General features: G+C 43.7%; 1 protein-coding gene across 1 annotated transcript in view; it reads right to left on the bottom strand.

The window, feature by feature from the left end:
• tmem165 (transmembrane protein 165) overlaps positions 1-26,236 on the bottom strand; it is a 41,799-nt gene extending 15,563 nt beyond the window's left edge. The window contains exons 1-3 of the mRNA XM_078217310.1: positions 25,815-26,236; positions 11,165-11,390; positions 167-342 (exon numbers count right to left, since the gene is read on the bottom strand). Of these exons, the coding sequence (XP_078073436.1) occupies positions 167-342; positions 11,165-11,390; positions 25,815-25,949 (537 nt within the window). The 5' untranslated portion in view covers positions 25,950-26,236. The remainder of the gene's footprint in view (positions 1-166; positions 343-11,164; positions 11,391-25,814) is intronic.
• Between the last annotated feature and the right edge of the window lie 454 nt (positions 26,237-26,690).

The following is a 26,690-nucleotide window of genomic DNA, read 5'->3' as shown; positions in this document are numbered from 1 at the left end:
AAATTTTACTTAAGATTTCCAGTATTCTCGAACCTTTTCAAATTGTAGCCAAGATACCGATTGAGACCCAAATCAGATTGAGACAGGGATACAATTTGTGTAGTACACTTGAGAATCTGCGCGCGAGAGAGAGAGACAGAGAGAGAGAACAACTTATCATACGTACAGCTTCATCTTTCTTTTTGATTTCTGCTTGCACTTCTTCCAGTTCTTCCTGACCTTCATCAGGACTCATCTTCAAGCCTTCCCAAAGCATCCGGAAGCCAAATATTGCAAATAGTGCCGTTGATACATAATACGTATACTTCCGGGGGATTATTGTAGTAGCATAGCCAAAAAGAACTGCAACAAAGAATGAAATATAAGACTGACACCCTATTTCAAACCAGTGATATTTTCATTCTGTCCTTCTCTTCTGTTCCTCCCCTCAACTCAAGAACGTGAAGTTCATTTCAGTCACATCCACAAACAGAACTGATTATGTAAATCTTTAAAATAAACAACTCTTCAGAGTTATTTAAAAAATATACCTGTAATCTATATCCTTCAAATTCATCTAAATTTTAGATCTTTAGAATCAGATTCTTTTAAAATTGAGACTGGCAGTGGCTCAATAATTTGAGCGATTGATGGTGATTTTTGGCAATTAGCCAATAAAAGTAGTTTAAAACATGTGCAGGGTGGAAACTATGCAAAAACAAAAACGTTTTCTGCTAAACAGGATCTGATGCATGTCCTGTTCCCCAAATTCAGAAATGTATCAATTCAGATATAACAACTAAAAGTTTAGCAGAAATCCTGCAATTAACATAAAAGTAGGAGTATGTTATACAGCCCCTCCATTGCTTCATGGCCGAATTTCTCAAGTTAATATTCCCACCCTCTCCACAGATCTCACGATTTCTTTTTTGCCTAGAATCTGTTGATCTTATTTTTGAGCAGCTCTCATATCAGGTTGGGAGGTGCAGAGTCTAACAGTTAGTTGACATTAAGTATGCCACAATTCACTTTCAAGCAACAGAAGTGGTACAGGAAGAAAGAAAAAGACTCGCACCCATGTAGAAAACTTGCATTTTCATAAACACCAAAGTCTCTCGGAGCTTTAGTCAATGAAGTATCTTTGGAGTGTAGAAACTATAGTAATGTAGGGAACACAGCAGTTAGTTTGTACCTAGCAAAATCGCACAAACCCTGCAGTGAGATTTTGTTTGAGAGATACGGATTGAGGAATAATATTGGCCAAGACAACTCACTCATTCTTCTTAGTAAATAGTGCCATGGGATCTTTTATATCCACTCAAGTAGGCAGATGTGGCTTTGATTCTAAGTGCTGTGATATCTGAAAGACAATACTTCCAACAGCGCAGTACAGGTGTCAGCCTTGATTTTTGTGCTTAAAACCCCAAAGAGGGACTTGAATGCGGAACCTTGTGACTCAAGAGGCAAGCGTCCTACCAACTGAACTGCGGCTAACACGAGAACAAAGTGAGGCGGACTTTGCCTGTGCACAGACGGTTACCAAAAAATGTTCCTTGCAATTCTTCAAAGTAGATAGAGGGAATTGTGAAACAGTTGAAAGTAATTGATTCAGAAGGAGTTGTTAAGATGGACCAAACAGTGGAAAGGAGATAGAAGGTGCTGCAGACAGACAAATTGAAGAAATATGCGTAAATAACAGGGCTTTGAGTGATTTAATTAACTCAAAGATAGACTGGGATAAAATAATGAATGCAGCAACAGGAGAAGGGCTTCAACAATTCTAGGACTGTTTCCTAGATCAGAATGTTTACTCTGGAACGCAGTGGTAAAGAACTCAAAACAGCAAAATAATTTGGTGCAATGTAACAATTGGAAAGAACTCTCAAAAGATAAGGCCCTAGATTGGAAAAGGAAATAAGCTAGTATAGAGAAAACAGAACATACAAAAGCAGGGAAACAATGGATAACTTTCAAACGGAAAATTATTGGGGTACAAATCAGAATATTCATACTAAAGGGGCGTAGGAAAAGTTGCACTTGCTTTGATGAGTTGAGAAACTAAACTTGAAGCACTACGCAGCAAATTTAAGGCAGATACAAACATTGCCAAAAATATACAAAATAAAGTGGGAGTTAAAAAAATTAGAATGACAAAGCAGGAGAAAAATGGCAAGGTATCTGTTAAAGTAAAATTGTTAACAAAAAGGGTAGAGCTAATTAGGACAAAAAAAAGGGGGAAATTCCATGGACGATGAAGAAATAGATAGCGAGAACATTTTCCTTCCATTTTCAGAGGACAGAGAAATGGAAGGAATCAGAGCACACATTGGGGTGTGGAATGGACTGCCTGCAGTGATAGTGGAGTCAGACACTTTAGGAACATTTAAGCGGTTATTGGATAGGCACATGGAGCACACCAGGATGATAGGGAGTGGGATAGCTTGATCTTGGTTTCAGATAAAGCTCGGCACAACATCGTGGGCCGAAGGGCCTGTTCTGTGCTGTACTGTTCTATGTTCACACAAGAGTATGGAACTTTTAAAAGACAGGTTTTCACCAGAGGTGCCCAATCCCTCTACATCTTGATCTCCCACCAGGACTGTCCGAGATCTCGAAGCTTCTTCCTTGAACAGAACCAGTCTCCATCTATCAAGCCCTATTCCGCATGTCTGAACTTGTTCTGATATTTACAACTGTTCCTTCAAATCCACTCACATCCTCAAATAAAAGGATGTCGCTATGGGTAGCTGCCAGACTTTTTGTAGGATATGTGGAACATTCCTTGTTCCAGTCATGTTCAGGTCCCCCGCCCCAAGCCCTTTATGTATCAGTGCCACCTCCAGCTCTCACCCCAAACTGGAAAATTTCATCAACTTTGCTTTCAGTTTCCACCTTAGTCTTGCCTTCATATGATCCATATCTGGTTCCTTCCCTTTTTGACTTCTTTTCCATCAGCCAATATTCTCTATAACCTGACTGACACACTCTGCTTCTTTGAATATACTTCCTTCACATCCGACTTTCTGTAAGGGCTAATAGCTCATTCGCCCAGTATTACCATCTCATCTGTTTGGAAAATGCAACCTTCCATATTAGTGCTTCTGATACGTCTTACTTGTTCCTTAACGGAGGATTCCTACTGTGGAGGACAAGGCCCTTGACCACATCAGTTTTATTTCACACACTTCTGCTCTCACCCCTTCCCCTCACTCCCAGAACCATGATAGTGCTTCCCTAGTCCTGATCTTCCACCTCACCAACCTTTGCATTCAACAGATGACCCGCTGCCATTTCTACCATCTCCAGCACAATGCCACGACCAAATATGTCTTCCCCTCCCAGCATTCTGAGAGATTGTCCCCTTTCACGTGCTCCAATTTCTAACTTATTCCCAGTTCTGATGAACAGTCACAAATGTGAAATGTTAATTGTTTCTTTCTCCACAGATACTTGCAGAACTGCTGAGTATTTTCAGCATTTTATGATTTTGTTACAGATTAGTAGTAAAAGGTGGAACTTAAAATGGAAAGGCATCAGGCCCTCGTGACAAGCATTCTGGAAATCTGCAAAAAGGCGAAGGAAAAAAGCAGAGGCTCTGAGTGGCAGTTTTTAAAAATATCCTTGGGTGAACTTGCCAGGGACTTCATGGTTTCCAGTGAAATTTGTTCAAGAAAACAGAATGCGAATGTACAGATAACTATAAACAAGCCTTCCTACATGGACTAGCTTCTAGAAGCCATGAGATAAAATTACAAAGAACAAAGAACATTACGGCACAGAAACAGGCCTTTCGGCCTCCAAGCCTGCACCGACTATGCTGCCCGACTGAACTAAAACCCCCTACCCTTCCGCGGACCAGACCCCTCTTTTCCCATCCTATTCATGGATTTGTCCAGACGCCCCTTAAAAGTCACTATCGTACCTGCTTCCACTCCCTCCCCCAGCAGCGAGTTCCAGGCACTCACCATCCTCTGTGAAAAAAACTTGCCTCATACATCTTCTTTAAACCTTGTCCCTCGCAGCTTAAACCTACCCCCCTAGTAATTGACTCTTCCACCCTGGGAAAAAGCTTCTGACTATCCACACCCCTCATAATCTTGTAGACTTCTATCAGGTCGCCCCTCAATCTCCGCCATTCTAGTGAGAACAAACGAAGTTTCTCCAGCTTCTCCTCATACCTAATGTCCTCCATACCAGGCAACATCCTGGTAAATCGTTTCTGTACCCTCTCCAAAGCCTCCACATCTTTCTGGTAGTGTGGCGACCAGAATTGAACACTATATTCCAAGTGCAGCCTAACTAAGGTTCTATAAAGTTGCAACATGACTTGCCAATTTTTAAACTCAATGCCCCGGCCGATGAAGGCAAGCATGTCGTATGCCTTCTTGACTACCTTTTCCACCTGCGTTGCCACTTTTAGTGACCTGTGTACCTGTACACCCAGCTGCCTCTGCCTACCAATACTCTTAAGGCTTCTGCTATTTACTGTATATTTCCTATCTGTAATTAGGCCTTCCAAAATACTTTATTACTCACATTAACACTCACTTACCAAGTTGTTAAACAAGTTTATCCAGCAAATCAGATCAATTGAATTGAAGAACTCAATGAATTGATAAGTAGTAGTTGTGTATAGAGATTTTCAGAAAGAATTCAAAAGTACCATATGTAAGCATTATTGATGGCCAAATGACAGAAAACAAGAGAGTGACTAATGTATGTTTTGGACTGGTGTGATGTAACAGAGGTAATCCCCAGGAGCCAGTGCTGGAACCAGCATACAGACAGTCCAAGACCAAGCATTATCATTGGATGATACAAGGTTAGAGACAGAGCTAGAGGGAAGGTATACTTAGACCAAAGCAAGATGTAATTCTGTCCTGGTTTTGGCTACCTCCATGAATAACTGTCCATATTTACAATAAAAGTTATTGTTGCAAACTGGTCATATAGTAATTACATCCTTCCAGCAGTGACAGCATGGAAAAGGTTTACAAAGTGCACAGACAAGATTTTCATACTTAAATTTGGATCATAAATAGAGAGTACCATCAAAATAGGAGCAGAACATAAGAACTAGGAGCAGGAGTAGGCCATCTGGCCCCTCGAGCCTGCTCCACCATTCAATAAGATCATGGCTGATCTTTTTGTGGACTCCACTCCACTTACCCGCCCACTCACCATAACCCTTAATTCCCTTATTGTTCTAAAATTTATCTATCCTTGCCTTAAAAACATTCAATTAGGTAGCACTGGGCAGGGAATTCCACAGATTCACAACCCTGTGTGTGAAGAAGTTCTTCCTCAACTGAGTCCTAAATCTGCTTCCCCTTATTTTGAGGCTACGCCCCCTAGTTCTAGTTTCAACTGCCAGTGGAAACAACTTCACTGCTTCTATCTTATCTATTCCCTTCATAATCTTATATGTTTCTATAAGATCTCCCCTCATTCTTCTGAATTTCAATGAGTATAGCCCTAGTCTACTCAGTCTCTCCTCATAAGTCAACCCTCTCAACTCCAGAATCAACCTCGTGAATCTCCTCTGCACCCCCTCCAGTGCCAGTATATCCTTTCTCAAATAAGGAGACCAAAACTGTACACAGTACTCCAGGTGTGGCCTCACCAGCACCTTATACAGCTGCAACATAACCTCACTGTTTTTAAACTCCATCCCTCTAGCAATAAAGGACAAAATTCCAATTTGCCTTTGTAATTACTTTTAATTTGTCCATATGGACTTTAGTAAAGCGTTTGACAAAGTCCCTCATGGTAGGTTGGTGCAAAAGGTTGGATCTCATGGGATAAAGGGGGAGGTGGCGAGATGGGTGGAGAACTGGCTTGGTCACAGAAGACAGCGGGTGTGGAAGGGTGTTTTTCCGGCTGGATGCCCGTGACTAGTGGTGTTCCGCAGGGCTCTGTACTGGGACCTCTGCTGTTTGTGATTTATATAAACGATCTGGAAGAAGGTGTAACTGGGGTGATCAGTAAGTTTGCGGACGACACGAAATTGGCTGGACTTGCAGATAGTGAGGAACATTGTCAGAGGCTACAGAAGGATATAGATAGGCTGGAAATTTGGGCAAAGAAATGGCAGATGGAGTTCAATCCAGATAAATGCGAAGTGATGCATTTTGGTAGAACTAACGTGGGGGGAGCTATACAATAAATGGCAGAACCATAAAGAGTGTAGATTCGCAGAGGGACCTGGGAGTGCAAGTCCACAGATCCTTGAAGGTGACGTCACAGGTGGAGAAGGTAGTGAATAAGGCATATGGCATGCTTGCCTTTATAGGACGGGGCATAGAGTATACAAGTTGGTGTCTGATGTTGAAGTTGTATAGAACGTTGGTTCGGCCGCATTTGGAATACTGCGCCCAGTTCTGGTCGCCACACTACCAGAAGGACGTGGAGGCTTTAGAGAGAGTGCAGAGGAGGTTTACCAGGATGTTGCCTGGTATGGAAGGGCTTAGTTATGAGGAGAGATTGGGTAAACTGGGGTTGTTCTCCCTGGAAAGACAGGGGATGAGGGGTGACCTAATAGAGGTGTATAAAATTATGAAAGGCATAGATAGGGTGAACGGAGGGAAGCTTTTCCCCAGGTTGGTGGTGACGTTCACGAGGGGTCATAGGTTCAAGATGGGGGATGGGGGGGGGGGGGGGGGCGAGGTTTAACACGGATATCAGAAGGACTTATTTTACACAGAGGGTGGTGGGGGCCTGGAATGCGCTGCCGGGCAAGGTGGTGGAGGCGGACACACTGGGAACGTTTAAGACTTATCTAGATAGCCACATGAACGGAGTGGGAATGGAGGGATACAAAAGAATGGTCTAGTTTGGACCAGGGAGCGGCGCAGGCTTGGAGGGCCGAAGGACCTGTTCTTGTGCTGTATTGTTCTTGCTGCACCTGCAAACCAACTCCCTGAGATTCTTGCACAAGGACACCCAGGTCCCTCTGCACAGCAGCATACTGCAATTTTTTACCATTTAAATAATAATCCATTTTGCTGTTATTACTACCAAAGTGGATGACCTCACAGTTACAAACATTGTTCTCCATCTGCCAGACCGTCGCCCACTCACTTAGAATATCTATATCCCTTTGCAGACTTTCAACGTCCTCTGCACACTTTGCTCTGTCACTCATCTTAGGGTCATCTGCGAATTTTGACACACTACACTTGGTCCCCAACTCCAAATCATCGATGTAAATCGTAAACAATTGCGGTCCCAACACTGATCCCTGAGGCACACCACTAGTCACTGATCACCAACCAGAAAAACACCCATTTACCCCCACTCTTTGCTTTCTGTTAGTTAACCAATCCTCTATCCATGCTAATACATTACCCGTAACACCGTGCACCTTTATCTTATGTAGCAGTCTTTGGTAGGGCACCTTGTCAAATGCCTTCTGGAAATCCAGATACACCACATCCACAGGTTCCTCATTGTCCACTGCACATGTAATGTTCTCAAAGAATTCCACCAAATTAGTCAAACATGACCTTCCCTTCATGAACCCATGCTGCGTCTTACCAATGGGACAATTTATATCCAGATGTCTCGCTATTTCCTCCTTGGTGATAGAGTCAAGCATTTTCCCTACTACAGAAGTTAAGTTAACCAGCCTATAGTTACCTGCCTTTTGTCTACCTCCTTTTTTAAACAGTGGCGTCGCATTTGCTGTTTTCCAATCTGCGGGAACCTCCCCAGAGTCCAGCGAATTTTGGTAAATTACCACTAGTGCATTTGCTATTTCTCCCGCCATCTCTTTTAGTATCCTGGGATGCATTCCATCAGGACCAGGAGACTGGTCTACCCCATTAACTTGCCCAACACTACTCTTTCGTGATAATGATAGTTTCTAGGTCCTCACCTGCCATAGTCTTCCTGTCATCAATTTTTGGCATGCTATTTGTGTCTTCCACTGTGAAGACCGACACAAAACACCTGTTCAATGCCTCAGCCATTTCCTCATTAGTATTTTAAATTTAACTGTACTGTGATCGCTTCTTCCGAGAGGATCCCTAACTGCAAGATCATTAATCATTACACAGGATCAGATCTAGGATAGCTTGCTCCCTCGTAGGTTCCATTACACACTGTTCAAGGAAGCTATCGCGGATACATTCTATGAGCTCCTCCTCAAGGCTGCCTTGACCGACCTGGTTTGACCAATTATATGTAGATTAAAATCCCCCATGATAATTGCTGTGACATTTTCACATGCATCAGTTATTTCTTTGTTTATTTCTCACCCCACCATGATGTCATTATTTGGTGGCCTATAGACTACGCCTATCAGTGACTTTTTCTCCTGACTATTTCTAATTTCCAGCCAAATGGATTCAACCTTTTTTTTTTCCATAGAACCTATATCATTTCTCACTACCACCCTGATGTCATCCTTAAATATCAGAGCTACACCACCTCCCTTACCTTCCTGTCGGTCCCTCTGAACAGTCTGATATCCCTGGATATTTAACTCCCAGTCGTGACTATCCTGCAACTATATCTCTGCAATGGCCACCAAATCATACTCGTTCACAATGATTTGTGCTATCAACTCATTTACCTTGTTTTGAATGCTATGAGCATTCAGATAAAGTGCCCTTATGCTAGTTTTTGTACCTTCTTTTTGAATTCTAACACCTCCATTAACAACATCTCCCGAGTTCTCCTTCCTTTTAACTTTTTCCCTGGATTTTTGATGGAGGTGGAACATTCACCCCACATTTTGTCCTTGCTCCCTCCTTCTCAGACTCCTTACATAGGTTCCCATCCCCCTGGCATATTAGTTTAAACTCTTCCCAACCGCTCTAGCAAACACTCCCCCTTGGACATCAGTCCCAGTCCTGCCCAGCTGTAACCCATCCAATTTGTACAGGTACCAACTCCCTCAGAACTGGTCACAATGCCCCAGCATTCTGAAACCCTCCCCCTGACACCATCTCTTCAGCCACGTATTTATCCGATATATCCTGTCATTTCTACTCTGACTAGCACGTGGCACCGGTCATAATCCCGAGATCACTACCTTTGAGGTCCGATTTCTTAACTTTCTTCCTAGCTCCAGGTATTCTGCTTTTAGGACCTCAGCCTTTTCTTTACCTATGTTGTTTGTACCAATGTGTACTACGACCACTGGCTGTTCACCCTCCCCCTTCAGAACGTCCTGCAGCTGCTCCGAGACATCCCTGACCCTAGCACCAGGGAGGCAACATACCATCCTGGAGTCTTATTTGCAGCCACAGAAACACCCTTACAATTGAATCCCCTATAATTATTGCACTGGCACACTTCTTACCCCTCCCCTCTGCAACAGAACCAACTGTAGTGCAGCAAGTTTGGCTGCTGCTGCTTTCCCTAGAGAGGTCATTCCTTCAACAGTATCTAAAGTCGTATATCTGTTCTGCAGGGGAATGGCCACAGGAGATTCCTGCACTACCTGCCTATCTCTCTTACTCTGTCTGGTGGTCACCATTTCCCTTCCTGCCTCCGGAGTCTGAGCCTGCGGTGTGACCACTTCTCTATACACGTTATCCACAATACTCTGACTCGCTGATGCTCCGCAGTGTCTCCAGCCACCGGTCAAGCTCTGAAACTCGAGCTTCCAGGAGCTGTAGCTGGAGACACTTCCTGCACACACACTGACCCAGGGGACTGGAACTGTCCCCAGCCTGCCACATGGAGAAAGAGGAGCAAACCACGGCTTGGAGCTCTCCTGTCATGTCTTACCCCTTTAAATTAAACTTTTGAAAGATATTTTGTTCAGGTTATATCCAATTTTCTCAGGCCCTTCTTTCCTGTTCCTTGTTACTACCGAATATAACCTTTTCAAACTATAAACCACAGAAACACTATTGTTGTTATATACTTACTTACCAATCAGCACTCTCCCTTGTACCTCTGCTGCCTGTTTCACCTAACTCCTGGTGTTCACCTAACTCCAAAAGCACACCTCTCAGTCAAACAGCACTCACCGTGCAGGCAGAGCAGCACTCTGAGGCCTCTGTTTTTATAGGCACAACTTACAAGGCCCTGGAACTGGTTTTAACCAGTTGGTTGATTAAGACAAATTCAAATGACTTGGTGGATTATAAACAGTATAGATGAAAAATTAAAATGTTTCTTAGACAATAAATTGAGGGGAAAGGGAGATATACACACACACAAAATGGTAAAGCTTTGAAAATAGAAAAATTCAGCATCAAGATACACAAATGTTTAAAAGTAGAAGGACAAGAGGATAAAATTTAATAAAAACAAGAAAGCTGAAACATGTATAAAATAAATGGTAATGCTAAACCTATATAAATTATTTTGTGGGTCACAGTTAGAATGTTGCACCCAGTAAAAAAAGGCAGTGGATATTAGGAGAGAGAGTGATAAAAGGAGCCATGGAACAGAGTCTTCTCCCCCCCCCGCCCTCAACCCCCCACACCCCCCCTCAACCCCCCACACCCCCCCTCAACCCCCCACACCCCCCCTCAACCCCCCACACCCCCCCTCAACCCCCCACACACACCAGGTCAGAGAATCTGAGGTTCTATTCACAAAATATTTCTGAAGTTGGCAGATTCTTTTAGAGTTTCAGGCCAACACTAAGAGAAGTCATAGCTTTGAAATCAGAGGGGGAGAGGGACATCATATCTACAACATGTTCCCAAGAAAGAAACTGGAGAGCAAGACATATATTTAAGAATGGGACAGAAAGATGAAGAAATTACAGACTAAAAGAACATTCATGGTTATGCTTGATGTACACAGGAAGGAGATAAAGAGAAAGGGATGAACAGAGGGTGAGACTAAAGCATTGGAGACAAAGCAAAGTTTAGGCTGGACAGAGATAAAGACAAATGCTACAGAAGCATGTAAAAAAATAAAAGGATGGGAGCAGAAAGTGGGGGTGGGGGGAATGCCAAAGACTAGAGTGCGATTGGCAGAACACAGACAATTGCAGCAAGATAGACACTTTGCTCGCTCATCTCTCCACCCCTCACACAGCCACAAGATAACTATACAATAATCTTGTTCCTAGATTGGACGTACAGCTTAAATTTGTGATCAAGCTAAATTACATAACAGTAAACATCATCACACTTGTTAGCTTAATCCGTAAGTACATTTCTGGCAAAGAAATACAAGCAGTATGCATTTTCTTTATAAGTTTTAAATGACTAACCAGACAGGCAGGTCATCAATCCCAAAGCCAGCATAGCTCCCACGAGCACGGTGAGGCGGTTGTAACGCATGGCCATAATAGCTGCTATGAAGAAAGTCTTGTCACCCAGTTCAGAGACAATGATAACTGATATCGAAGCAACAAAGGCATGTATGAAACCCAGGTTTGTCTTTGTTACAGCTTCGTCACTCACAACATTAGCCACGGGATGTGGAGACGATATTTTCTGCATAAAGAAAACAAGTGATGAGCATTAATGTTACATGAAATAAATTCAAACTTTTGAAAACTTGAATTATTCATTGTGTCCATTGTGACCTGCATTCCCCCAAATTTGTTTTTGAAATGTTACATTGACAAGGGGATTTTTCATGGTTTTAACCATACTAAACCAAATAATTTGCTGCTTTAATAAGGCCTCTATTTTTTGAACAAGCATGATTTCTTTTGATGACGTTTCTGGATCTATCTTGTCTAATTAGATGTCATCCAAACTTTGGTATTGGCCTCCTAACCAACTGGCAGATGTTTCCAAAGCATTGTCGATTTCATGATTTTCCAACACAAAGGGCTGTGTAACTTATTCAGTTACATGGGCAGCAATGAGAATTGAAACAGTGTTTGTGCCTTTGTTCCGTGATATAGTAGGTTTAGTCACTTAAAAGAACTTGTGGCAATGATTTTCCCACTATTCAAGAGACAGGATGTGACCCTCGCCACAGATTTCCTTACATACATCATGTTACACATTAAAGCAATTGAAGTGGTAACTGGTGAAATTTTAAATGATTAGCTGCTTAGCTAATAAAGAACAAAGAAAATTACAGCACAGGAACAGGCCCTATGGCCCTCCAAGCCTGCACCGACCATGCTGCCCAACTGAACTAAAACCCCCTAACCCTTTCGGGGACCATATCCCTCTATTCCCATCCTATTCATGGATTTGTCAAGATGCCCTTAAAAGTCACTATCGTATCTGCTTCCACTACCTCCCCCAGCAGCAAATTCCAAGCACCCATCACCCTCTGTGTAAAAAAAAAACTTGCCTCGTACATCTCCTTTAAACCTTGCCCCTCGCAGCTTAAACCTCTAGGTCTAGGTCAATTACTAAGCATCTAGTAATTGACTCTTCCACCCTGGGAAAAAGCTTCTGACTATCCACTCTGTCCATGCCCCTCATAATCTTGTAAACTTCTATCAGGTTATCCCTCAACCTCCGTCGTTGCAGTGAGAACAACCAAGTTTCTCCAACCTCTCCTCATAGCTAATGCCCTCCATGCCAGGCAACATCCTGGTAAATCTTTTCTGTACCCTCTCCAAAACTTCCACATCCTTCTGGTAGTGTGGCGACCAGAATTGAACACTATATTCCAAGTGCGGCCGAACTAAGGTTCTATAAAGCTTCAACATGACTTGCCAATTTTTAAACTCAATGCCCCGGCCAATGAAGGCAAGCATGCCGTATGCCTTCTTGACTACCTTCTCCATCTGCATTGCCACTTTGTGACCTGTGTACCTGTACACCACACCCAGATTCCTCTGCCTATCAATACTCCGAAGGGTTCTGCCATTAACTGTATATTTCCCCTCTGTATTAGACCTTCCAAAATGCATTACCTCACATTTGTCCGGATTAAATTCCATCTGCCATCACTCCACCCGAATCTCCAACCGATCTATATTCTACTGTATCCTCTGATGGTCCTCATCTCTATCTGTAAATCCACCAACCCTTGTGTCGTTCGCAAATTTACTAATCAAACCAGTTACAATTTCCTCCAAATCATTTATATATATTACAAAATTACTACATAATGGTTTGCTCTTCTCAGTAGGTTTGTTATATTCAATTGTAATGGTCGGATTATGGCCTAATTGTACTAGCGAGTGCATGCTTAACATCTTTGTATTTTGATGTTTCTCGTAGAACATAAGACATAGGAGACATAGTAGGCCATTCAGCCCATTGAGTCTGCTCCAACATTCAATGATCATGACTAAATCTAATAATCCTCAACTCCACTTTCCCATTTTATCCCCATTACCCTTGATTGGTTTACTGATTAAATATCTATCCATCTCAACCTTGAACATATTTAATGGTCCAGCCTCCCCAGACCTCTGCAATAAAGAATTCTGCAGATTCACTACTCTCAGAAGAAATTCTTTCTAATTTGTTTTAAATGGATGACCTCTTACTCTGAGATTATGCCCTCTGGTCCTGGACTCTTCCATAACGGGCAAACAACCTCAGTAACTACCTGGTCAAGCCTCTTGAAAATCCTTTATGTCTCAATAAAGTCACCTCTCATTCTTCAGCCCAACCTACTCAACCTCTCCTCATAAGAAAATCTCTCCATTCCCAGGATTAATTTAGTGAACATTCTCTGGATGCCTCCAATGCCAGTATATCATTCCTTAGATAAGAGAACCAAAATTGTTCACAGTATTCCAGGTATGATTTAACTAGTACCTTGTATAGTTTTAGCAAGACTTCCCTATTCTTATACTTCATTCCCTTTGAAATAAAGTGTATTACATCTACTGGTTCTCCTTTGTCTATCCAACACAATATGGGGTGCATATCCTAGTTTCAAACTTGATCTTTATGCTTTTGGGAAGTTTCCACCAGTATTATAGCCTTATGACAACAGGGTATCATGCCTCAAGAGAAAGTTTTACAAACTTTTTACCTCTGCTCTTAATAGCCTTGATTACAAATTTATAGCTACTATACAGCCTGCGCTGGCTCTGACTGCATTCCAATTTGTCCCAGCCCCTACTTTTTAGACATAAAGGAGAAAATATTGACAGGCTTAAGTATTTATCCAATTATTTATGGAAGTCATTTAATCTGCTTTCAGACAGTGCTTTCCAGATTATAAAAAGTGCATTCAAAATGTTCTCTCATATTGCTGGTTCTTTTGCAAAAAACATCTTAAATCGGTGTCTGGCCATTTATCACTGGATAGCTTTCCTCATTTTATCAAAATCTCCTCTTAACCTTCTCTGCACTAAAGGAGAACTCCAGCTTCTCCACATCTCTGATACTGTTCTTGGAAATGTATTTTGCATTTTCCTGAAAACCTATTCCTAAATGGTCCCCAGAATTGATCTTAATACTCCAACAGAATATTCTGATAGATTTAGCACAACATTCTTGTTTTTGTACTCTGGGATCCTTTTAAAAAAATATTTACTCTGTTCTTAAAGTTACAAAGCTAATGTTCAGAGTGGACCAGGCAGCACCAAATCTCCTCGCTTGCTCCAAAAACAAAATTCATGTATTTCAAATGAGCAGTGGTCCTAATAGCAGCACCTATTCCAGGATTTTGACCCAGCTACAGTGAAGGAACAATTACATATTTCCAAGTCAGGATGGTGTGCAGCTTGGAGGGGAACTTGCAGGTGATGGCGTCCCATGTGTTTGCTGTCTTTGTCCTTCTAGATGGCAGAGGTAAGGAGTTTGAAAGGTGTCGTTGAAGAAAGCATTGAATGTTGCAGCAGTGCATCTTGTATAAGGCACACTGCTGCCAGTGTGTTGGTGGTGGAAGGAATGAATGTTTAAGCTGGTGGATGGGGTGCGAATCAAGTGTGCTACTTTGCGCGAGTTTTTTTTTTTGAGTGTTGTTACAGCTGCACTTATCCAGGCAAGTGGACAGCATTCCATCACACTCCTGACTTGTGCCTTGTAGATGATGGACAGGCTTTGGGGAGCCAGGAGGAGAGTTGCTCCATAAGATGTAGGAGCAGAAGTAGGCCATTTGGCCCATCGTGTCTGCTCCACCATTCAATGAGATCTCACTGCAAAATTCCTAGCCAGTGACCTGTTCTTCGAGGCACATTCATATGATTGGTCCAGTTCAGTTTCAGGTCAATGGCGACCTCCAGGATGTTGATATGCAGATACAACAATGTCCTGATTGGGTAAACTGCAGGCGCCCTGACTGCCTTATCATGCGCCATGTCAAGTTTCATTTGTGCCTCTTTCACAGGCTTACTCAGCATCCTGGTTCTCACTAGAGACTACCATCAGCACTGATGAAGGGGATTACTCCAGCTATTTTAGGTGGAATTATGATTCTTTAATGACCACAATGTGCTGCAACCACAAAATCTAAAGCTAATACTTTTATATTCCTTAACCTTGCATTTATCCTCCTAACTTAGTGAATGTCGAGATACCTAATCTGTTCCATAGCAAGTACGATCTATCACATCGCAGCAGAGTAGAATGAGCACATAATTACCAAATTCATCACAGGGCTAAAGCTCTGGAACCAGTACAGTTCGTTCATATTCCCTCAACTGTATAATTTTGCCCCTCTACTTTGGGCAGATTATCACACGATACTTTGCATCACACCTGAAGCACTTTATTAAACTGTTCCTTGGCATTCCTGGGATTTGTCTGCTTTTATTGTTATTCCTATTTTGTCTTCTGCTGTCACTGCCTGATCTCATTATATACAAAAGAGCTGAACACAAGGCGAGACGAGAGTGACTGCCCTTGACATTACGGCAGCATTTGACAGAGTATGGCACCAAGGAGTCCTAGCAAATCCAGAATCAATGGGAATCATGGGGGGGGAAACTCTCCACTGGTTGGAGCCATACCCAGACAAAGAAAGATGGTTGAGGTTGTTGCAAGTCATTCATCTCAGTCCTAGGACATCACTGCAAGAGTTCCTCAGGGTAGTGTCTAGGTAGTGCCCAACTATCTTCAGCTTCTTCATCAATGGCCTTCCCTCCATCACAAGGTCAGAAGTGGGGATGTTCACTGATGATTGCATAATGCTCAACACCATCTGAGACCCCTATGTTACTGAAGCAGCCTCTGTCCACATGCAGCAAGACTTGTACAACATTCAGGCTTAAGCTGATAAGTGGCAAGTAACATTTGTACCACAAAAATGTCAGACAATGAGCATTTCCAACAAGAGAGATTCTAACCATTGCCCCATGACATTCAGTGGCATTACCATCACTGAAGCTCCTACTAACAACATCCTGGGAGTTATCATTGACTAGAAGCTGATCTGGACCAGCTTTATAAATACTGTGGCTATAAGAGGTCAAGGACTGGGAATTCTGCACCAAGTAACTCACCTCCTGTCCACCATCTACAAAGTCCAAGTCATGAGTGCGATGGAATATTTTCCACTTGCTTGAATAAATGCAGCTCCAACAACACCCAAGAAGCTCAACACCATGTGGGAAAAAGCAGCCTGCTTGATTGGTACCCCATTTACCACCTCACACATACACTTCATCCAGCACTGATACTGGCAGCACAGGATGCACTGGGGCAACTCAAAGACTCCTTCGACAGCACCTTCCAAACCTTCAACCTCCACCACTTGGAAGGACAAAGGCAACAGATGCCTAGAAACATTGCAACCTGCATATTCCCCTCTAAGCAACAAACCATCCAAACCTGGAACCATATTGCTGTTCTTTCCTGTCGCTGGGTCAAATCTTAGAGCTTCCTCCCTAACAACACTAGCTGTAGCTACACGACATGGATTGCAATGGTTCAAAATGGCTCACGACCACCTCCCCAAGACCAATTAAGGATGGGCAATTAATGCTTACCTAACCAGCATCCTGTAATATTAGGGTCTGTAAAGGTTAACATGTGGGAATGGTAAATAGCACCCCTCATAATGATGATGCAAGAGAGAGAAAATGTTTGTTGCTTCAGTGTAATACCTAGTCATGGATAGCTGCACACATTTCCATTGCACAAGATAAATTAGTTGAACTTAACAACATCTCAGCAATCATTCTAAAGCTGGACTAACCAAAATAATCATGATGTGGAGATGCCGGCGTTGGACTGGGGTAAACACAGTAAGACGTTTAACAACACCATAGAACATAGAACATAGAACATTACAGCGCAGAACAGGCCCTTCGGCCCACGATGTTGCACCGACCAGTTAAAAAAAAAAACTGTGACCCTCCAACCTAAACCAATTTCTTTTCGTCCATGAACCTATCTACGGATCTCTTAAACGCCCCCAAACTAGGCGCATTTACAACTGATGCTGGCAGGGCATTCCAATCCCTCACCACCCTCTGGGTAAAGAACCTACCCCTGACATCGGTTCTATAACTACCCCCCCTCAATTTAAAGCCATGCCCCCTCGTGCTGGATTTCTCCATCAGAGGAAAAAGGCACCAGGTTAAAGTCCAACAGGTTTATTTGGTAGCAAAAGCCACACAAGCTTTCGAAGCTCTAAGCCCCTTCTTCAGGTGAGTGGGAATTCTGTTCACAAACAGAACTTATAAAGACACAGACTCAATTTACATGAATAATGGTTGGAATGCGAATACTTACAACTAATCCAGTCTTTAAGAAACAAAACAATGGGAGTGGAGAGAGCATCAAGACAGGCTAAAAAGATGTGTCTTGTCTCCAGACAAGACAGCCAGTGAAACTCTGCAGGTCCACGCAACTGTGGGAGTTACAAATAGTGTGACATGAACCCAATATCCCGGTTGAGGCCGTCCTTGTGTGTGTGGAACTTGGCTATCAGTTTCTGCTCAGCGACTCTGCGCTGTCGTGTGTCGCGAAGGCCGCCTTGGAGAACGCTTACCCGAATATCAGAGGCCGAATGCCCGTGACCGCTGAAGTGCTCCCCAACAGGAAGAGAACAGTCTTGCCTGGTGATTGTCGAGCGGTGTTCATTCATCCGTTGTCGCGGAGAAGCTACGGCATCTCCTCCGGAGCCTTCAACATGTCATTGATGAAGACGAACATCTCGCCAAGGCCATCCCCACACCCCCACTTCTTGCCTTCAAACAACCGCACAGCCTCAAACAGACCATTGTCCGCAGCAAACTACCCAGCCTTCAGGAGAACAGTGACCAAGACACCACACAACCCTGCCACAGCAACCTCTGCAAGACGTGCCGGATCATCGACACAGATGCCATCATCTCACGTGAGAACACCATCCACCAGGTACACGGTACATACTCTTGCAACTCGGCCAACATTGTCTACCTGATACGCTGCAAGAAAGGATGTCCCGAGGCATGGTACATTGGGGAAACTATGCAGACGCTGTGACAACGGATGAATGAACACCGCTCGACAATCACCAGGCAAGACTGTTCTCTTCCTGTTGGGGAGCACTTCAGCGGTCACGGGCATTCGGCCTCTGATATTCGGGTAAGCGTTCTCCAAGGCGGCCTTCGCGACACACGACAGCGCAGAGTCGCTGAGCAGAAACTGATAGCCAAGTTCCACACACACAAGGACGGCCTCAACCGGGATATTGGGTTCATGTCACACTATTTGTAACTCCCACAGTTGCGTGGACCTGCAGAGTTTCACTGGCTGTCTTGTCTGGAGACAAGACACATCTTTTTAGCCTGTCTTGATGCTCTCTCCACTCCCATTGTTTTGTTTCTTAAAGACTGGATTAGTTGTAAGTATTCGCATTCCAACCATTATTCATGTAAATTGAGTCTGTGTCTTTATAAGTTCTGTTTGTGAACAGAATTCCCACTCACCTGAAGAAGGGGCTTAGAGCTTCGAAAGCTTGTGTGGCTTTTGCTACCAAATAAACCTGTTGGACTTTAACCTGGTGTTGTTAAACTTCTTACTAACCAAAATATACATTGCTCGAACAAATAAAATCTTTATTTTTTGCCATTTCTCAGTGGCTAGTGGGATTGTCATTATTTTGTTTAGATTCCAACCCTTATCTCTGAGCACCCATTCTCCACTACCATGTTTTACTCCAGAAAGCCAGTGGGCGAAAGTCTTGCATTTATTTATGGAGTGAAACATTACAAACATACACTACCTAACTCAAAGCACACCAGTTTCAGTGCCTCTTTATTAGGTGCTGAAATGAAACACTGTTAATGTCATCCACTTGCACTGAAGCACAATTGATAGACACATGCCGGTAAATCAATTGTATCACTTAGTAGGCAATGGCCATCAACAAAAAAAAAGTCCAACCATTTCACCCTAATCTTATAGCCCCTACCATTAACCTTCTGGAAATCACCAATGGCCAGAAACTTAACTGTATCAGCTATCAACATAAATGACCTACAACAGCATGGTAGGAAACAGGCTGGTTACTCCACAACATGTATTGGATTTCCAAGTTATTTGATAAGATGCCACATAAAGTGCCTGGGTAAGATGCTGCGTCAGACAGTCAGTGCAGACACGATGGGTTGAATGACCTTTTTCTGCACTAAGGATTCTATGATGTATTAGCATGGATAAAGGACTAGCTAACAGGACAAGAGTCAGGATAAATGGGTTATTTTCAGGATGACAAACTATAACTAGTGGAGGTGACAGGGATCGGGGCTGGTGTCTCAGCCATTTACAATCTACATTAATGACTTGGATGAAGGGACTGACTGTATGGTAACCAAATAATCCTGACAGTACGAAAATAGATAAGAAGGCAAGTTATAAGGATACAAACGGATATAGATAGATCAAGTGAGTTGCCAAAAATTTGGTAGATAGAGTATGATGTTGGAATGTATGAGGTTGTCCACTTTGGCAAGAAAAATAATAAAAAGAATACTATTTAAATAAAGAGAAACTGCAGAATTCTGCAGTACAGAGGGATCTGGGTGACCTTGTACATTAATCACAAAAGGTCAGTGTGCAAGTAATTGTGAAGGCAAAAACAGAACGTTGGCCTTTATTGCCAAGGACACGGAACCTAAAAGTAGGGAAGTCTTGCTACAACTGTACAGGACACAGTTGAGACCACACAATACTGTGTACAGTTTTGGTCACCATACTTGTATTGGAAGCAATTCAGAAATGGTTCACTAGATTGATTTCTGGGGTGAGGGAGCTGTCTTATATGGAAAGATTGAGCAGGTTGGACCTATTCTCCTTTGGGTTTAGAAGGGGAATAAACTTATTGAAATAGAAGACCGAGGGGACTTGAGACGGTAGATGTTTTCCCTCATGGGGGAATCCAGAACCATGGCACACAATTTAAAAATAGGAGAACTCTCCATTTAAAATGGTGATGAGGAATTTCTTCTGAGTCGTTAGTTTTCCCCCCCCGCCATAGGAGCGTTGCTAGCTGGGCCAGCAATTACGTCCACTATTAATTGCCCTCGGGGAGGCGGTGGTGAGCTATCTTCTTGAACCGCTGAAATCCATGTGTTGTGGGAACATTCTCAGTTCTATTAAGGAAGTTCCAGAATTTTGACTCAGCGATAGTGTTTGGAATTCTCTTCTCCAATAAGCAATGGAGGCTAGCTCACGGAATTTACTCAAGGCTACGTTAGAAAGGGAAGAATGTGGAGTTATGGTTACAATCAGAATAACCACAATCTTAGTGAATGGTGAAGACTCGAGGAGCTGAATGGCCTACTTCTGCTTTAATGTTTTTGTGTGGCTCAATTCCTGATCTGCACCTCTTCACAAAGCTGAAGTCAGAAAATAACATCCACAATTAACTGGACTGATACAATCACAACATTCAACAAACTGACCACCACCTAGGCTGGAGCTGTCCGTTTAATCAGTAAACCCCAAATTGACTCATTGCATACCCACTGCTCCTTTCTCAACCACTGGTGAACTTTTACCATTTACAGAATGGACTCGAGCACCTCAATAAGCTTGCCTCATCACCTCCCTCCTTGGAAAGCTTGATTTCCATTTAAGAATATAAATATCACAAAAGCATCAGCATCTCCCATAAAGTCAGCCCTGATTTGTCAATACCCTCAAATTATCTACTTGTAAACATTGTAGGTGTACTATTATCACAGGAGTGTAGTGATTCAAAATTGTTCTTCACCCCATTCAACTAACGATGGGACAAAAAAACGGCAGCCTTTCCAATGCAATCAACATTGCAAGAACAAATTTTAGAAAATTAGGGTGCAGTTTGTAACTTTTTGAGAACATAAAATAATGGAGCAGTCTATAGATGGACCAATAACTGGCAAGCAATATCCATCATCAACAAGAAATCCAAACACTTCACACCAAACTTCAACAGTTCCTCTTATCATTTACCTTTTAGAAGTCACTAACAACCAGAACCTTAACTGGGTAAATTCTATCAACGTTAACAGCACATCATTCCATCAGTTTGTCTTTGAACAAAAAAAAAGTCCTTTATCACATTGAAAAGACTGCTTATTTTGTCCATCCATATGCAGTTGACCTGTGAACCCTCAAACCACTGCAGTCCCAGTGGTAATGATGTACCTACAATACTTTCAAACAAGCAACTCCAGGATATTAACTCAGTAAAGATGAAGGAGAGTTGATTAAATGACGATGCTGATTAAATAGACCTGAACCACTAACTGCTTCTCTCTGCAGAGTTGCTGACTGTTTTTCAGAATTCCTAGTTTCATTTTTCAGATTTCCAATATCCACAATATTTTGTTTTGTAGTTTCTCAGGATCCAAGCCATCTTTTCACCCTCAGGCAATTTTACTAAAACAGATAAACTATTCATGCTGCTTGCAGGGCAATACAGTGGTTAGCACTGCTGCCTTACAGCACCAGGGACCCAGGTTTGATTCTGGCTTTGGGTGACTGTGTGTGGAGTTTGCACATTCTCCTCGTGGCTGCATGGGTTTCCTCCTGATGCTCAGGTTTCTGCCACAGTCCAAAGACGTGCAGAATAGATGGATTGGCCACAGTAAATTCCTCTTTAGTGCCCCAAGGTGTAGGTTAGGTGGATTAGCCACGGTAAATGCGCGGGGTTGCGGGGATAGGACAGGGGATGGGCCTGAGTAAGATGCTCTTTCAGAGAGTCAGTGCAGATTTGATGGGCCAAATGACCTCCTTCTGCACTGTAGGGATTCTATTTCTTGCATTTAAAAATCCATAATCTTATTAAAACTCTGTTTTACTATGGGGAGAGAGAAGAGATTCCTTTTTACAGATGATCTTGCAACATTATCGCAAACTTAACAACGTCCTATAACAAGTCTCTTTCAGAGTGTTGCACAACAAGCCGTACTACCGCAGAGCCAAGGGACTGCCTGCCAGTACAATATTAAACATATTTTATTGACTTTGACTCCAGGTGACTCATCAAACTTGTAATAATTACACAAGTTAATTGTCTACTGATTAGTACCCCACCATATTTTGAGAGCACTTCCAAATTTCTTATTCACCAAGCAGTAACAAAGATATCCTTGTTAATAATACTATTAGGAAATTCAAGGTCACACTGGCCGAGATGCATATCATAGAAATCATAGAAACCCTACAGTACAGAAAGAGGCCATTCAGCCCATCGAGTCTGCACTGACCACAATCCCACCCAGGCCCTACCCCCATATCCCTACATATTTTACACACTAATCCCTCTAATCTATGCATCCCAGGACACTAAGGGGCAATTTTAGCATGGCCAATCAACCTAACCCGCACATCTTTGGACTGTGGGAGGAAACCGGAGCACCCGGAGGAAACCCACGCAGACACGAGGAGAATGTGCAAACTCCACACAGACAGTGACCCAAGCCGGGAATCGAACCCAGGTCCCTGGAGCTGTGAAGCAGCAGTGCTAACCACTGTGCTACCATGCCGCCCCAGCTACAGCTTTGTTGGCAAGTTCGCTTTTTAAAAAAAAATCAAATAGATAAAATTGCCCATCAAGCAATATCTGGCTGTTTGCATATCATCACAGCTATTCAACCTTGGTTTGTTTCTATCCAGGAAACTAATTATCTTTCACCTACAACCAAATACAATAGAGGGATATCACCAGTGATGAATTTGTTCATTGCAGTTTATACCTCAATCCTTTTCTAAGAAGTTCATACCAGTACAACGGTTTTGTTTCATATCTAAAAGATGGTAAAAACTATGAACACACGAACTAGTAGGCCACTCAGCTTTTCTAGCCTGCTCACCATCCAATAAGATCATGGCCGATCTGACTCTAATCTCCCACCTATCCCAGTAACCTTTCATTTATCCCCTTGTTTATCAAGAACTGGCTTGCCTGCAGAAGGCAGAGAGTGGCTGTGGAGGGGTCTTTCTCTGCATGGAGGTCAGTGACCAGTGGAGTGCCCCAGGGATCTGTTCTGGGACCCTTCCTGTTTGTCATTTTCATAAATGACCTGGATGAGGAAGTGGAGGGATGGGTTGGTAAGTTTGCTGACGACACCAAGGTAGGTGGTGTTGTGGATAGTTTGGAGGGATGTCAGAAGTTGCAGCGAGACATAGATAGAATGCAAGACTGGGCGGAGAAGTGGCAGATGGACTTCAACCCGGATAAGTGTGTGGTGATCCATTTTGGCAGATCCAATGGGATGAAGCAGCAGTATAATATGAAGGGTACCATTCTTAGCAGTGTAGAGGATCAGAAGGACCTTGGGGTCCGGGTCCATAAGACTCTTAAATCGGCCTCGCAGGTGGAGGATGCGGTCAAGAAGGCGTACGGCGTACTGGCCTTCATTAATCGAGGGATTGAGTTTAGGAGTCGGGAGATAATGCTGCAGCTTTATAGGACCCTGGTTAGACCCCACTTGGAGTACTGCGCGCAGTTCTGGTCACCTCATTACAGGAAAGATGTTGAAGCCATTGAAAGGGTGCAGAGGAGATTTACAAGGATGTTGCCTGGATTGGGGGGCATGCCTTATGAGGATAGGTTGAGGGAGCTTGGTCTCTTCTCCCTGGAGAGACGAAGGATGAGAGGTGACCTGATAGAGGTTTACAAGATGTTGAGAGGTCTGGATAGGGTAGACTCTCAGAGGCTATTTCCAAGGGCTGAAATGGTTGCTACGAGAGGACACAGGTTTAAGGTGCTGGGGGGTAGGTACAGAGGAGATGTCAGGGGTAAGTTTTTCACTCAGAGGGTGGTGGGTGAGTGGAATCGGCTGACGTCGGTGGTGGTGGAGGCAAACTCGTTGGGGTCTTTTAAGAGACTTCTGGATGAGTACATGGGATTTAATGGGATAGAAAGCTATAGATAGGCCTAGAGGTGGGGATGTGATCGGCGCAACTTGTGGGCTGATGGGCCTGTTTGTGCTGTGGCTTTCTATGTTCTATGTTCTATGAATCTATCTACCTCTGCCTTCAAAACATTCAAAAACTCTACTTCCACTGTCTTTTGAAGGAGGGAGTGCCAAAGACTCACTACCCTCAGAAAAAAATTCTTCTCATCTATCTTAAATTGCTGGTCCCTTATTTTTAAACAATGATCTAGGTTCTCCCACAAAAAGGAAACATCCTTTTCACATCCACCATGTCAAGACCCCCTCAGGATCTTATATGTTTCAATCAAGTCAGCTCTTACTCTAAACCCCAGCAGATACAAGCCTAGCCTATCTAATCTTTGCTCATATAATAACCTGCCCATTCCTGGCATTTAAACCTTCTGAACTTCTAATGCATTTACATTCTTTCATAAATAAAGAGACCAATACTGTACACTGTGTCCCATAGTGGTCTCGCCAATGCCCTGTCCAACTGAAACATTGCCTTCCTACTTTTATATTCAATTATCCTCACAATAAACTTCTATTAGTTTTCCAAATCACTTGCTGTACCTGCATACCAGCCTTTCGCGATTCATTCAGATTTCAAATCACCATCATAGAATCCCTACAGTGCAGAAGGAGGCCATTTGGCCCATCGAGTCTGCACCGACAACAATCCCGCCCCAGGCCCTATCCCCACAACCCCACACATATACCCCGTTAATCCCTCTAACCTATACACCCTAGGACACTAAGGGACAATTTAACATTACCAATCAACCTCACCCACACATCTTTGGACTGTGGTAGGAAACCGGAGCACCCGGAAAAAACCCACGCAGACACGGGGACCATGTCTTATTTGTAAGAATATCTTCTTATTCATAGTTTACATCAGTTATCTTTTGTAAAGGTGAGCAAAACTGGGTGCACCTTTTCACATCCAAGTGCTTCATAAAGAATTAATTCTGAATTGTGGTCACCTGTTACACAAGTACAAATGGGAGAATGTTTGCATGGGCAAGGATTGTCAGACAAATGGACGAAAAGTGAAATTAGATCAACTAACATTACATGGAAGATTATTTAAATGGATAAACACCAATAACCAGGCGAGTTTGACTTTCCTTCTGAAACGTTTGACTATAATACTGAACATTTGCAAGGCAGGTGGTCATATTCGTGCCAGTTCTGTGTATGAGCAACTCAAACTCTCTCCCCACCCGCCGATTGCCGGCGCTTTTGGCCAGTGGGTACATTTTCGCTCTATATTTAGATTGGACATTTGCCAAGTTAATGATCACCCAGCTTCTTGATTGAGCAGCATCCCCACAGCCTTTAAAACATGAACTTAGTGAACTCCATTTCGCCCTACAAGCTTCGTGGTAAAATATTTTTAGTCTCTTTTTGAAGGGACACGAAGCGGTTTAACTCGGTGATATTTGGGCTTTTATTCATCCGGATTGTTGGGTTGAAAGCCTCTGGCTGTGGAGAGCCGAGCACTGACCGGACAGCAGCAGCGGCACTGACCCCCCCACCCCCCCCTTCCCAGTTCCTGAGGGCCCGGGGAACCCAGGCGCCTGCCCTCGGTTCATCACCGGGCTCTCAATGGAGGAGCGCGGCGGCGGCGGCTGGATCTCTCTCTCTCTCCCCCGAGGCCCTGCACCCTCCCCGGCCTCACCTGCTGCTGCCCGCTCTCCGCTTTGGCCGCTTTCTCCTCTTCTTGGGCTCCGGCTGCCGTCGCCGTCATGTAGCAGAGACTCAGCCAGAAAACCGCGGTGACAGCGGCCGCCGCCGCCCGGCACCGTGCGGACATGGCGGAGCGGGAGGCCGGGGCCACGATGCCCTCGGCGGAGCGCTCACAGAGCGGGGGCCACGATGCCCTCGGCGGGGCGCTCACAGAGCGGAGGCACGATCCCCTCGGCGCGGCGGGGCGCTCACAGAGCGGAGGCACGATCCCCTCGGCGCGGCGGAGCGCTCACAGAGCGGAGGCACGATCCCCTCGGCGCGGCGAAGCGCTCACAGAGCGTGAGCCGCCATGGCGGAACTGGCGAACTCTCACACAAACGTCAATCCCCTCCCCGATGCCACATCCTGATTGGTGCCTGCCTGTTCCGCCTTACAGCTGATTGGATCATTCCACATCAGGTTTGGTTGGATGCTCTTTGTGACGTCCCAACCGGGCGGGAACCACAGGTCTACGCATGCGCCGGTCGGCAGGCAAGCTGGCATTGCTTAGATGAAGGCAAAATACTGCAGATGCTGGAATCTGAAACAAAAGCTGGAAAATCTTAGCAGGTCTGACAGCATCTGTGGACAGAGAATAGAACCGATGGTTCGAGTTTGGATGATCCAAAAGGGTCATTTATACTATCTCCACACATTTTCCAGCATTTTGTTTTTGTGTCGCATTAGAGCCAGCAGTCCCATAGCTTTACCTCGGAATGTAACTGAGGAGTGGTCCTGGACTTAGCTCTCATGAAGGATCCTTGAACCTTTTATTGCAAATTACTGCACCACCCAGTAACATAGACATAATCCTACTGCTCACCAAAGC

Source organism: Mustelus asterias, chromosome 1 (assembly GCF_964213995.1).
Source record: "Mustelus asterias chromosome 1, sMusAst1.hap1.1, whole genome shotgun sequence".
Classification (NCBI taxonomy): domain Eukaryota; kingdom Metazoa; phylum Chordata; class Chondrichthyes; order Carcharhiniformes; family Triakidae; genus Mustelus; species Mustelus asterias.
The sequence above is the reverse complement of the archived record's forward strand: the minus strand, read 5'-3'. Positions and strand labels throughout refer to the sequence as shown.